This window comes from Gastrolobium bilobum, unplaced genomic scaffold (assembly GCF_033153095.1).
Source record: "Gastrolobium bilobum isolate Gb01-03AN ecotype WA unplaced genomic scaffold, APGP_CSIRO_Gbil_v1 utg908, whole genome shotgun sequence".
In the NCBI taxonomy this organism is placed as follows: Eukaryota; Viridiplantae; Streptophyta; class Magnoliopsida; order Fabales; family Fabaceae; genus Gastrolobium; species Gastrolobium bilobum.
Window position 1 is genome coordinate 273,462 of NW_026897979.1, and position 15,418 is coordinate 288,879.

Genomic DNA, 15,418 nt, shown 5'->3' on the forward strand with positions numbered 1-15,418 from the left:
TAAGTAGTGATAATCCAAAGAGCGGTGAACAATGTTGCTAAAGTAGATGATTCAATTCAGTTTCGCATGAACAGACAAATTGCAAATCAGAACAGATTCATGGTTCAAGATGATCAGCTGAAAATAAAGTGATTAAGAAGAAACATGACACCCGGTTTCAATTCAGTAGAGTTGATTTCTCAGATTTAGGCCCTCAAAGATACAATAAATTTCAAACCATCGTGGATGAAAAGAGAAAACAGACGACCTCAAATCTATCCAACAAAAGAAGCATTGACGAAGGTTAAAATGAAGTCTAAAATTTTATAATATACGTAACTTCCGTTTCCACGAGAATATGATAGCAAACAGTCAAATACCTATACAACTGCATATTCTTTTTTCGCGATCTAAATTCAAGTTATTTAACAAGAATTATAAACCCAAGAAACAATTTAACACACACACACATATATATATATAAAATACATAAAACAAAATTTGAAACTATATCATAATTTTAAAAATTTATAAAAAAAAAATTTAAATAAGGCAAATATCATATAAGTCTTATTTTATATTAAAGATTTAACTTAATAATCTCCAATAATTGATTAAATTTATTATAAACAAATAATCAAGGGGAAGGTTATACTTACAACCTATTTTCTTTATAACCTCTTACAACCATATATCTTAACCGTTGATTTTCGTCAATCAACGGTTATCAATTATTGTGATTTAATAATTAATTAATAAATTTAATTTACAAAAATCTTAACAGTTAATTGACAAAAATCAAAAGTTAGAATATATAGGTCGTAAGTATAACCTTCCCCAATAATCAATATCAAACTTAATCATTCCTCTATTTCTCTATTCATTAATTACACATTGTTTCTTCTATTCATCACATCTTAAAACTGATACAATCCGATCAAAAAATTTAATTTTTAAATTTTTTTATCTTACATTATAACATTTTTAAAATTTTATTAGATTCGATCGATTTATATACTACCCTACTCAATAGCAAATGCACACACAAACAGACCATGATGAATTACCCATTTCAATGAACACGAATCATCAGACGTTATTTTCAAGTTCCGATTTGCAACGATGCATATATGAAAACGCAAAGTATTTCTAAACAAACTAATACCATAGAAAAAGAGAAACAACTAAATAACTGGCATAAATGTAAAAGAAATCATAATTTATGGCATTAAAGTATGGGCTTTATTAATTTAGGAGAATAATTCTCTCCTACCATAAACACAATCATAAATAGAACTCACTCACTTATAAAAAAATAAAAATTAAACTACACAGAAATCGATAATATATAAAAAAAGAGATACTCATCAACAACATGAAAATAATTTTTCCCATAAAGTATAACGATATGAAATCACAAGCTTGAGGCAAGCACCTAGAAATTGATTTACTATGATGGATTTAACCGGTATCTGACTAGCAAAATCAGGGGTCGAGGACCATAACAATTTTGTGAAAAGACATCAGGTTTCTGACTAGAAATGCAGAGCAGCAACTTCGAGTGTCTAAACTACCCCCATATGAAGAATCTGAAGGCCCCGTTAGATTCTACGTAGATATAAGAACTTCCTAATAGTTATTAAATCCTGAGAACAGTAAATCCACTCAATACTTCAGATCAAGGAGTACGTATACGATTGGCGTACTAATTCTTTCTGGCAGCCTATGCCTAAAAAGAAAAAGGTTCTAGGTGAACTAACATATTTCCTTATTCTTACAAGCACACTAACTGAACTAGCATGGCTCCAGGATTTATCGACCATGATCTAAGATTTGCATTGTCGAATTAGAAAAATTTAGATATCCCTAGCAACAATACAACACAACTGTTTGTTTTAATCCAAAAAAAAGGGCAGATATCAAGCAGAAAAATAAAGAAAATTTCTACAACTCCAATTCTTTGATCATTTACTCTATCTTCGCCCAGCAACACAGCTAAACGAAGCATGAGGAGACAACTCATAAACACCACTATCAACAATCATTTTCACCTCAGCCTTCATCTTATGCCCAAAAACATTGACCGTGTCAACGGGACCACATGATCACTCCAGAAAGAAATGAGAAACTTGATAATTGCCTGTACCATGATACAAGAATTTGGTGTTCATAACACCACGTCAGCTAAAATTTATAAGATGTGAAAATACCATCGAAGTCTGACATTTGTCATGCCAGAAACAGAAAAACGTTTGAACTTTTTTACCTGTCACACTGGAACGGTTAAATACATTTTATAGTTGTATGAACAAATCATTAAAAGAAAAAATATCTCTTCTACCAACCCCAAATGCCTAAAATAAATGGCAAGGCATGATTACCTTCGGGATGAGATGCATGATTAAAGGCATCTAAAAGCCAGCTTCAGCACCAAGCAATTAAGAGAATTAGCATCAAACAAAAAAGATTTAAGCTCATCACCAAAATTATTAGTTAGAATCAGTTTTGAATGAACTAGAACAACTAAAATGACTACAGAAAAGTATCAATATGAAACACCAGAAACCAGCTGCCATAAAGTTCAAACAAACTTTCAAAGGAAACATTAGCAACCAGACATTACTGTGTAAATCAATAAAATGCCACAGAAAATAATTCAGCCAGTATTAAGTCCTACACAAAAAGAAAAGATTAATAACAATCATAACTATAGTAAGCTTCGATGTTTGCCTCTGCTGAATGAAGACTGCTATAAACTTCTAGCCCAAATCTCTGCAAATTTCATAACAGTACAGCAAGGTTAAAGAAGTGAGTCCCAAACTTCCAAGAAAGACATGGCAAGAGGTTAAGAAATCAGGTTCACAAGAGCTCCAAGAAACATCAGGCCTGTCAAAACGTTACATCATAACAATGAAGAGTTAAGAGAGGCAAAATAACGATAAAATATAAATAACATACAGAAGGCCATTGTTAATTTTATGCATAATAAAAAAGCATGAGAATAGACACCCTCAAGTAGTGAAAGCGAAAGAAAAATATAGAGATCTTTGAAAAACTAGAAATGAAAATTGTATACATAATCTGCAAAATGTTGCATTCAAAATCTATTACAATATGGATATCAACCAATCTAACAATACATTAAAGGGCCGACCCAGTTCAAATACTCACTTCGTGAGTGTCTGGGGAAGGGAATACTCTAGGCAGTCTTTCCCCTGCTTTTTGCAGAGAGGCTGATTCGAACCCGCGACCTGACACACCACGGCAAGCAAGCTTACCGCTGAGCCAAGCCGGCCCTTCACTCTAACAATACATTAACAAACAAAAAAAAAAGGTTCCTTTTTTCTTTTGGTTCATTTCAGGAAGGGGATTTTATACCTGAGCCATACAACTGTAACTAGTTTCTGCTCCAATGTACACCATAAAATTAGGAAGGAGACCATACATCATCCCATTAATAAATAAGCTGGAGAAATTAAATCCAAGAAAAAGTTTGTGCAGATATCATATACTTACAAAGTCATACCAGTTTGCCCTTTCCTCTGTAAGGGCCCTTCAGATAAACAGAAGACCAATTGAATTCAATTGTAAGGAAGTTAACATAGAAGGTTGAATACGTTGTTTAATACAATAAAATAGCTTTCTTTAAGGTCCAGGGAGTCAGTAGGGAGGCTTTTGCAGCTAACATTGCCCTTTATTTGCAGAAAAATAAATTCCAAGGAAACCAAATACATTGCAATATATAAAACCTTGGGAAGGAAAAAACCCCAAAATCGCATTAAAAACAAAACCATGAATTTAAAGATATGCTAATGAACACAACGCACATCAGAGAAACAAAAAACATCAAGTTGCAGATGAAAATCCCAACTTGAAAGTGAAGCCAACAGCATATAACTATGAACAGGAGCAGACAAGTTAATTGTAATAGCATTAATTTATTAGGACCAAATTAAATCCAAAAAATCCTTAGTCCCACCTGTTTCCAATTAGAACAAAATCATAAACAACTCACGGTTTTTATGGGATGCTCATCAGCTGAAAAAGTTTTAAAACTGGTATTTGAATGCAAGGGTACTAAGTAACTTTAAGAACTAATCTCTTAGAATCAAAGAAATTGTGATACCAACAATTCTAAAAGGATTCCGTATGACTAAATAAAAAGAATAAACTTTACATCAGATGTGAAAGCAAATCAGGAATTGAAAGCTAAATTCTATATATATATATAAAAAAAAAAAATAGAAACGAAAAACACACCTTTTGGAACTTTGAAGCATGATGAAACTAGATCATTTCATCTCTGCCATGAACTTCTCGTACTCTGAATCAGCACCATGTGATGTCTTCTCAGCTGATGAAACAGGAGAAGGCACTGGTGGATTTGTGGCCCAAGGCACATTACCAATGCTCTGGGACTGATCAGCACCATACGTTGTCTTCTCAGCAGACGAAGCATGAGGTGGCACCATAGGATTACTGGCCCAAGGCACATTTGATGTCGAGACAGGAATGTGAGCAGGAGGGGGAGGTGGTGGAGGAACTGCGCTGTAGTATGGTGGATATCCATAAGATGCAGGGTATGTAGGTTGAGCTGCTGGTGGCATTGAAGGTATCGCGTTCCCATACATATTCGCTGGTAGAGACTGAGTAGAAGTGCTATTGTCAGATTGCACTCCAGGAGGGTAACTCTGCTGCATTTCACCAGAAGTTGCAGGCTGGGATGGGGCACCAGGGGGGCCTGTTGGGACAGGAGGATATTGAACACCATAATGAGGCATGGGTTGACCTTGCATCGAAGGATACATTGTTGACCCAGGTGGAGGAGGCGCATAAGGGGCATATGGAGGAGGAACGGGAGGTCCCCATGGGACTGGGGTACCACCATAACTCCCAGGGGGAGCACTCCCAAGAGGACCACCGGCAGCATACTGTTGGGAAGGATAGGCGCCATGTGGTTGGCTTGGAACAGGATAAGTGGGCACAGCAGATGCTGGTGGGCCAGGAGGTACAACAGGCTGAGGAGGCTTACCAGCAACTCTGACAGCAATGGTTCGGCCCTCAAGGCGATAACCATTCATTGCCAAAATCGCATTGTTTGCCATTGTGATATCAGCATATTTCACAAACCCGTATCCTTTACTTAAACCTGATATTCGATCCTTGATAACTTTTGCCATTACAATCTCACCAAATTGTTGAAACAATTGGATCAGGCCATCATCATCAAGAGTGGGTGGCAAATATCCAATGTACAAATTTGTATCATCAATTTCCTTTTTAACTGCACTAGCCCCTAGGCCAGCTTGTGGTACACCACCAGTTGAACCAGAATTGTTAGCCCAAGGAGGATTGCCTCCAGAATTGCCCGAACCAATTGCCAACGTACTGGTTTGCTTTGTTGCAGATTCAGGAACTGAACCTCCCAACTCTGCCAGGAAGTTCTGATACTCATCATCCATCTTCTTCCCAGTAGCACCCTTTACAGGACAATCTATACTTGGATGACCACCGTCCCCACAATGCTTACAAACAACTTCGCTCTTAAATGTTGAAGTCCTTGTAGGACAAGCATATTGCCTATGACCGGGTTCACCACACAACCGGCAATACTCTTCATCCCTAATCGTCCCATTTAAGGCAGCAAGTTCCCTAAGCTGTTGCCTCTTATGCTCATTCAATACCTCATCCACAGGTTGCAAGAGCTTCTCCACCATACCTGCAGCAGCTTCAAGCGATTCTGGCGTCTCTGCCTCCACTAAAACATGCAAATCTTCATTTTCCGAAGGGTCAGGTTTCAAATCCCTCTTCTGTTGCAGCCTGCCTTCTTTCACCGATCCTTTACCTCTAATCACAATTTTAGCACCAGTTTCTTTCTCCATCCGCTTCTGAGTGTTACCTCTAGGACCAATAATAAGCCCTATGAAATTGTAACCAGGATATTCTTTCATTGGTATATAAAGCTTCTTCTGAAGCTTTGGTGGCCTATAATCTGCAGGTGGCTTAAACGCGGGGTTTTTCTTTATAATCTGAGATATAATTTCCTGCCTCTCCTTTTGCAATCTCTCTCGCGCACGATATTCTCTGGTGTTAATTCTAATGCCCATATTATCATATATAGGTTCAGGCGAAGGTGATCGAGCACCTTCTGGGCGATCATCCAAAGGCAAACCTGATTGTAGCATTCGACTAATCTCAAGAAGCCTACTATTCAAAGCTTGAATCTCGGGATCAAATTCAATACCACCCATGAAATCAGGAAGTTGAATCACCGGCTTTGGCTCGTCATCGGCCCAACGGGATTTCCTCCTCTTCGTTCCGGCAGCACCCGATTCGCCACCGCTCTGGTCGTTGGAATCCGGCTGCGGGTCCCAACGGCTTCGACGGCGGCGCTTGCTAGTAGTCTCCTCCTCGCCGCCAGATTGATCCTTGTCGGTGCCGCTCCGGGTAGTACCGGTCAACCCGTTCTCGGAGACCAAGGGTTTCGAGATCTGAGGCCGTGAATTGTTATCATTAGCAGCGCCCTGGCCGTTCTCCGATGGGTTTCCGTGGCCACTGTCGTTATTACCGTTAGAGTTTTGACCATCGGAAGCTAGGGTTTCTGATGGATTGTGATACTCTGGTGCTGAAAAGTTCTGTGGAGGTGGATCGTAGGAAGGAAGAAGAGGCGGGTTAGGGTTCGAATCGAGAGCGTCCATGGATTGCAGAAATAGGAAGATAGATAGGGTTAGGGTTTTAATTTCAGTGCAAAGAAGAAGATTGCAGTACTTGTGAGGTAACTGATTGAAACAGAAGCATCCACAGGATCCACATTAGTGTTAAATAGCAATGACAAAGCGTCCTGAGTTACGGGTACGGGTCGGTAATGCCTAACCCAAATCTAAAATGGATTAATTTATGTTTCTAGAAAATATGATTAAAGCAAAAAAGTATCAATTTCTACTGAAACGAGAAGATGTAAATTATGTTGCACCATATTGCACCATATTGCACTGATTTCTTTTTAATATATAATATAATGAAAAAACATTTTCTTTTTTTAAAGGAGAAAATTTTTCTTATGTTAGTTACTCAAAGCATATGTGGGTCCCACCTTTAATTTTTTTCTTTTTTCACTATTTTGTGGGACTCACTTATACAATGTGTCACTAACATGAGAAAAGTTTTCTCCTTTAAAAGAAGAAAATGTTTTCTCTAATATAATTTATGTCCAATATATAAAACAGCTCATAATAAATTATATAATTAATTAAATATTTTAGTTTTATAATATAAATATAAAGAAATAATTTTTTATGTCTTATTAATTTTTTATATTAAATTTAATGGTAAAAATATTTTTTTAAATAATTTTTTTTTATTTAAATAAATATATAAAATAAAATAAAATTTGAATTAAAAAAAAAATGTTGAAAAAATATTGACGACCTGTTAAATATGTTGGAACATTAACTGCATGTAGATACATAATATGTCAGTCCGTGCTTGACACGTATTTTTAATGATAAACTAATTATATCAGTAAAAATCACTTTTTTTACTCTCTTTAAATTTTCTGTGTTCATTAATTGTTATTGACTGAACATTAATTTAACTTTTTCACATTAAGGAGAAACTTTGGATTTTCAATTATAATTATTAAAATAATAAAATATTTAACTTCTACACTAAAAATAAATTAATTTGAAATCTTAAATGTAATTATAAATATAACGACAAATATTTTATAAAAATTAATAATTAAATATAATAAATTCTTTTAAATCATATCTCAAATCTTAAATTTTAAATCACGCTGTGTTTTTTTATCAAGCAAAATACTATTATATTTATTGTTTCACTTGGATCTAGATGTCAAATTGTTGTTTCTTTGGACATGTGAGGAAAAGATTATTTGAGTCATTTGTAATAGGTTAACTCTAAATGCATTGTACCTAAAAATAAGTTTGAAATAGATCATCTCATGTTTTGTTTTAATATGATATGTTATGTGAAGGTCTCAGTTATTTATTTATAAATTAACAATTATAATTTTAATAAAGAAATTTGTAAAATGAAAAAAATATAAATAGTTACTTTAATTGTTCATTGTTGATCTTCAATGACTGACATCCTAAGCATGCATGGTTATATTAAAACTAAAACAAGACATGAGATGATCGATATAGTTAAAATATGTTAATTTACCAACAACAACAAAAAAAACTGTTGAAAGATCATTTCGCCCCAAACAGCAACACCTTATAGCTTGTTTACTTCTTCCATAAGTCATTTATATCTCCCTTATTCATTGTCATATAAGTGTTAAGGAAAATATTAGGAAGATTTTCCCTTGTTGACAGTATGTTGTCTACACCAACCAAATTTATTATGAAAATGAGAGAACAAATTTGCATACACGGATACACCCATTTAATCATGATAGTATATAATTAAGGATAAAATTCAAATATCACCCATGTTGCGTGAATCATATATTATACCAGGAAAAATTCCTCCAATTATATAATAAAAATTTAAACTAAAGTCACTCTAGCACATAGCTATACAAAATAGAGTTAAATTTTGAAATTGAAAAGGGAAGAAAAGACTGGATACTTTTAAATAAAAAACAATGCACTCGTAACATCGACCCAGAGAGTGCATCTGATTAACTTTTGATGTACATAGGAACTAACATCTGTAGTGTCATGTACTCGCAATAATCTAATTTCATTTTAGTTGGACTATTTTTATTCTTTAAGGTATGCATTTAATAGTATGCATTTTATTATGAGTTATATTACTCTCATGTAATAGGAGATATATTATCTTATGTTGTAGATACAATCATGTAATGGGTCCCATTATTTATTAAAAAAGAAAAAAGAGAAGTATGAAAATCGATGGGTGTGTAGGAAGTTATATTATCTCATGCAACATGAAAGTAATATAACCCTTTTATTATACATAGGATATAGTGATGGGTTTAAATTGTCTCCTTTTACACGAGACAATTATCTTATGTTAATGAAGCATAAAAAAATGTGTCATTCTTTTTTTATTTTTAAAAAATAATGGGATCCACATAATTTGTTTGTATAACATAATGCAAGCTATTTTCTATTAAAGGAGATTAATAAATCCCGTTAGTGATATCCCACAAAACAACAATTAATACAGACTATGCCATGTACTCATAATAATAGATAACTAAACCATAAGTCTACAAGCATAGTATGCAGAAACAATAACTATATAGAAAGTTGTATAAATTGTGTTGTTTTGTCAGAATCATCCGTTGGAATCACTTGCACATGCCAAGAGAGAGTGTAATTATTCTTGACAGGGTGAGTGATTTCGATTTTGTAGTCTCCATGAAAAAGGGAGCCCTCAAGGAACCCATCTTCGTCTGTGGTGGCTGATAATTTTTTCAACCCCCATTCATTAAGAAGCTTGTCCACAACATCCCCTGCAGGCAAGTTCTTGAAATTGTTATCTACTAAGCAAATCCTATAGCAACCTTGTGGTGACCATGCTGTCCACATTACAATGCCCTGAACCTGTGGGTGGGAGTGTGCTTCTCTAAGAACCTGCTCGAAGTACTCTGCCTACAAAAACCATATTTAGAAAACTTTCATGAATTAAATGCATAAGTAAGTCTAATACTAAAATAACATTTTGAGGCAGAGCTATATTTCTTTTTTGCATAAAAGAAATATCTCTATGTTTAAGTTCAGCTCAAATCTCATGCAGAAATGCCTCAGCAACTGAAGGTAGATTAAGTTTAGAGTAAATATTTTTTTCGGTCCTCAGCAAATTTCACGATATCCGCTTTAGTCCCTAGAAAATAAAAAGGCTATTCGTGGTCCTTAAGAAATTCAAAGTGGACCTTTTTTAGTCCTTTTGAGGGACTAATGTGGGTCTTTTTTGAATTTGTGAGGGACCACGATTTCAATTAAATGGATTCATTTTGAAATTTTTAGGGACCACGAATAATTTTTTTATTTGCTAGGAACTAAAGCAAGCATCGTTGCTGAGGACCAAAAAGAACATTTACTATTAAGTGTATATAAAGCCATTAGAATTTGTCTAGTAATGAGAGGTTTGAGTAAATTGTATGAGGTCATAGATTCCAACCTCGGTGTCACGTATAAAAAAAGATTATGTTTATATAAGCAGTTTGTTAGACATGTATTATCTACCAAGATGCACATGTTGTTCTTCTAGTAACCTCAAAATTGATACATGAGAAAAAGAATTTTAACAAGAAAATAACTTGGTTTTGTTATTGAATTTTACCTGCTTAGGCTGGCTTGCAACATCTAATTCTGTAATCCAAATTGGCAAACCAGTAGCGGCAAGGGTATCAATGGAAGCTCTCATATAAGGCAGATTAGGAGGAAAATTAGGGAAATGGGACTCAAGCCCAAGTCCAATTGGTATTCTTGAATTCCCAGCATACTTTTGGATCTCTCTAAGCTTTTGGATGTACTTTGCTGGGGTTGATAAACCATCTCTACTATCCTCAATGGTATTATATTCATTGATGAATAAAGTGGTTTGTTCATCAATTTTGTGAACCTCATTGAAAATCCTGGCTGAAAAATATTGTCCAAGTTTATTTTCAAAGAATGAAAAATGCAGATTTTCATTAACAACATCCCAAGCAATAAGTTGGCCCTTGTATCTTGAAACTACGGAATTCACCCTCCTTTCGACTGCTGAGTTAAGCTGGTTTGGTGAGAGAGAAGGAACCCAACTTGGTTGGTAATGAGGATCATCCCAAAATATATTGTGGCCTCGAACAGCAATGTTGTGATTCTTGGCAAACTGTAGCATGGCATCGGGAACCATGTAGTTATCCTTGCCTTGTATATATTCGGTGCTGTACCACTTCATTTCATTTGCAAATGTGGCAACTGAGAACCTAGATGTGAACCAATCTTGATATGCCCTATTGTTTAGAATGTAACTGTTGATTGCACTTCCAAATGGAAAACCTGACTTCTTCTGTATAATAGATATACTTGTATTTGGTAAAGGATTTCCTTGTTCATCAACTACTTGGACTAACACCTTCCTCTTCCGTGCCTGCCAAGTCAAGATTAAACTCTTTGTAATCTTTTTCTTTTCATATATCATATTAGAAACGTTCAAAAACAAAGTCAATAAAATTTTCATGCTGAACACAATTTCTAGGTAAGTTCCTAATGTCAAAGAGATTCATTATACCTTCCACCTTTGCTATCATTAAATATTTGACAATTGCCTAAAAAAGGTTAATATACATAGGTTCGCTTTTTACGTAGTTACTGCAGATAAGTTATCTGCAGTAAGCGACATTGTTTTGGGGCAGAAATCATGGTATTTTTGTAATTTTAATTTATTTCAAAGTTATAATAGTCTTTATATTTATAATTTTTTAAGATTTTAATACCAAAACGACGTCGTTTTGAGAATAAATGCAGATAACTTATCTACAGTAATTGCAGAAATATTTTTCCCATATACATAATGGAAAACTATAACTAATGTTTACCTTCTCAATGCTTCGATATTGATGAGATCTCCATTGATTTTCTGTGAATGGTTGCAAGGAAATGCTGTCGATCCAAATTTCCACATAAGTATTTTTGCTCTACAGAGTTCAACATTTTGAAGAGATAATCAAAATCAAATTACTAAAGAATAACTTCAATAAAATAAAATACCCATTGCTTCCCATTTTATTAGTAGTACCTCAAAATAGAGCTCAGCAGGTCCTGTCGTATCCGATGTGAGACCACCCTTAAGCATAGACCAGCAATTAGGCTCAGCAATAATGGCACCCGCATGTTTGAATCCTTTAGTTGTTTTGACAACTGCTGTTACTGGAACATTTCCCTCACTCACTTGTATCCAAGCTGCATAGTTTCCCTCAATGCAATTGGGTTATTGATTTTTAAGGTGGGAGTTACTATGCAGAATTTGATATATATTTGAGTACAAAATTTACCTGATAAAGTATAATGCTTCCCCTTTTGAAGGTAAATCTTCTGAGAGACACTATCATATACTTGATTTCTGCTATGAGCTACCACATATCGGTTGCCTAATGATTCTCGATGTTCTATTTTTGCACCCTCATATGCAGTCCACCCTTGTAGTCCATTATTCAGTTCTGGGTTTTGGATGATTCCTCCATTGTACTGAGGCTTGTGTGGGTATGCCAAACACTGAGGTAGAAAACATTTAACACCCAAAATTAAAGTGAATTTTTTAGTAATATAAGTAACACCATTGAAAATATAAATGTTGCAGGGAGAGCTTACTTCGATGCTGACAGTGTAATCATAGGATAATGCTTCAGCTTCTAAACCTGTGGTGGCAAGTGAGATAGATATATCAGTTCTATATATTCTGACATAGTTTCTTTCATCAATAACATTGTAAGAAACTAAAAAAATAAAGCTACAAAAGGAAACTGAATATAATGTTGTGTGTGTGTGTGTCTATATATATATATATATATATATATATATATATATATATATATATATATATATATATATGGAGGTAGGATCCTTTGATACCTCATCTGAAAGTCATTAGATCAAAAAAAATCAACGGCTCTAATTTGTAAGCATGTGACACCGTTGATCTTTTTTGATCTAATAGCTATAAGATGAGGTGTCAAATTTGACACCGGTGTCAAATTTGACACCGGTGTCAAATGATCCTACCTCATATATATATATATATATATATATATATATATATATATATACACGGACGTGTCAATAAATGTGTACGTATATATAGATTTTTGTTATATACACACACGGACGTGTCAATAAAGGAATAACAATAATAATAATAAATATTATCCAAAAGTAATAACAAACAAATAAGATGAAGTGGCAACAGGTATCCCTGTTATGATTGAAAAATAATGAAATTTAAACTTGCTTGGCAAACTAATTCTGCTGGTAAATACCTATGTAGCATCGATACTGACACGGGACACGTGACACGATACGACACGATATTGTGACACTTTAATTACTAAAATTTTAGATTTCGACACGTTAGGACACGTTTTGATATTAAATAATATTTTTAATTTATGTAGTGTATATTATATTTAATATTCAATAATTTAACAAAAAAATGAATCTAAACTTATAATATTCATAAATTTTGCAAAGAAACATAAGATATCCCAAATATTTATATTACTCAATAAAATAGTAATCGTAATCCAACGAATCTAATAGTTGAAACTAAAAACTCAACGCAACGCAACCTTTAATCCTTCTCTTGAATTTCTATAACGCGTGTTGAAGTGTCGGGGAGTGTTGGAGTGTCTGAGAGTTTTGCGACGTGTCGGACACGACACGTCAGGATTTTTGAAGTGTCGGTGCTTCATAGGTAAATACTATAGATTTTAGGGAAAATTTCATTTTCACCAACTATAATTTTATAATTTATCATTTGACTTCATGTGATTTTAAACTTATCACTTAGATCTACTGTACTAAAATGATTTATTATTTAACTCCCTATGGTTTCAAATTTTCACTTAAACCCCTTGTGATTGCAAAAATTTTCACTTAGATCCCTTGTGGTTATAAAAATTAAAATTTTAAAAATTAAATTTTTTGTCTTTTTTATTTTATATCCTCACCTAATGCATTTTGGGTTTTAAAAATATTTCAAGTTATTTATTCTAAAATTAATTTATAAATTATCTTTATTTTTTATTTATTTTAAAAAATATATTTGAAGTTAAACAAAAATATTATTTAAGATAAATTAAATATGTATCATCAAAATAAGATATTTACTTTCTTTAGATAATTTTATAATGATATCGGGTAAAATAGATAAAATAAAATAATATTTTATTTGCATTTATTTTCTTGATAAAAATACTTGAATTTTTTATTATTATTTAAAGCCTAAATGCATTAGGTGAGAATATAAAATAAAAAAGAAGAAAAAATTATTTTAAATATTTTTTTTTTATATTTTTTTTTATAACCACAAGGAGTCTAAGTGAAAAAATTTCTACCACAAGATATCTAAGTGAAAATTTGAAACTATAGGGAATTAAATGATAAATTATTTAAACACAATAAATCAATGTGATATATTTAAAATCATAAAAAGTCAAATGATAAATCACAAAACCACGATACGTGAAAATGAAATTTTCTCTAAATTTTATGCAGAATGTAAATAACGAAGATGTCGTGCATGTTAAAACAAAAAAAATTATTACAAAAAAAAAAAAAAATTAATCGGCAACGCGGAGTAATATTGTTAAAATCAAAATTTTAAGTAAAATCGAAATGAGACTAAAAAGTCATAAAATATAAAATTGTAATTAAAAAAATCGTAAAAGCGTTTGGAATATTGATAAAATTATTTTGATGAAAAAAATTATAAAAACGTAAAATCGTAATGATAAATTAAGATTTTAACAACTATGACACAGACGTATATTACGATTAAATATATATAAAATAGAAAAAATATTGACTAACACGTACTTTGTTGGCGTATATTGAAAATTGAAAATATGGTGAGAGGTGATTAGTGGTTATCATATCCATATTAAAAGTGTCAATATATGGTTACCAAAAAAAAAAAGTGTCAATATATGGGATACAAATAGGAGGAAGGTTATACTTATAATCTATTTTTGTTTATAGTCTTTTACAACTATAATCTTAACCATTGATTTTCGCAAATCAATAGTTATTATTTTCGTAAATTAAATTTATTAATTAATAATAAACAATAATCGTTGATTGGTGAAAATCAACGGTTAAGATTACAGTGATAAAAGATTGTAAGTATAACTTCCTCTTTAAATATATAGATAATGAAAACAAACCTGCGAAAAGGATGACACATAGCAGAAGGACGAGACTCATAATTTTGTTTCCAACCTTCAAAGCCGTGACAGCTAATTTTCTTGTCACCGATTTCACTTGATGAACTTGAGAATCATATGCAAGAAGTAGAAAAGAGAATTTTAGCTTTTCTTCTTAAAAAAATAAAACGAAAATTAAATAAAACCATAATAATTTGCAATAAAAAAATTGCAGAAATCACTTTTCTACTTTTTTTTTTTCTTAAAGTAAAATAAAGACGAAGATTGCCAAAATACAAAATAATTTTTCTCCAGAATGTGAGGAAACAGAATAAACATAGACAACATACATTGCTCCTTACTTGCTTGTATTCTGTGTATACATTTTGGCTTCGTTGCGTTCCCTTTTAAAGTGTAAGATCACTTCAAAAATTATTCTCAGATCACATATTTGACTATAAAAGGGAAAAGTTTAAAAACTCGATATGGTTTCCTTATCGAGTTTTTTTCTTTTCATTTATCTTATATCTTCTATGTTTTTTTTCTTATCTGTTATTTATCTTATAATTTTTTCCATTCAATGTTGGCCCCGGATTA

At 32.8% G+C, this 15,418-nt stretch overlaps 2 protein-coding genes across 2 annotated transcripts; both read right to left on the reverse strand.

The window, feature by feature from the left end:
• Window positions 1–1,898: 1,898 nt before the first annotated feature.
• Window positions 1,899–6,752, reverse strand: LOC133311904 (splicing factor-like protein 1). The gene is made up of 2 exons (XM_061513030.1): window positions 4,240–6,752; window positions 1,899–2,865 (listed from the first exon to the last, which is right to left on the reverse strand). Exon 1 carries the CDS (start codon window positions 6,675–6,677, stop codon window positions 4,272–4,274), a length of 2,406 nt encoding a protein of 801 aa, XP_061369014.1. The 5' UTR covers window positions 6,678–6,752; the 3' UTR covers window positions 1,899–2,865; window positions 4,240–4,271.
• A 2,450-nt stretch (window positions 6,753–9,202) lies between these two features.
• On the reverse strand, window positions 9,203–14,882 carry LOC133311907 (endo-1,4-beta-xylanase 5-like). Its single transcript, XM_061513033.1, has 7 exons — window positions 14,843–14,882; window positions 12,273–12,319; window positions 11,957–12,176; window positions 11,701–11,864; window positions 11,501–11,599; window positions 10,261–11,052; window positions 9,203–9,569 (listed from the first exon to the last, which is right to left on the reverse strand). Exons 1-7 carry the CDS (start codon window positions 14,880–14,882, stop codon window positions 9,213–9,215), a joined length of 1,719 nt encoding a protein of 572 aa, XP_061369017.1. The 3' UTR covers window positions 9,203–9,212.
• Window positions 14,883–15,418: the final 536 nt, after the last annotated feature.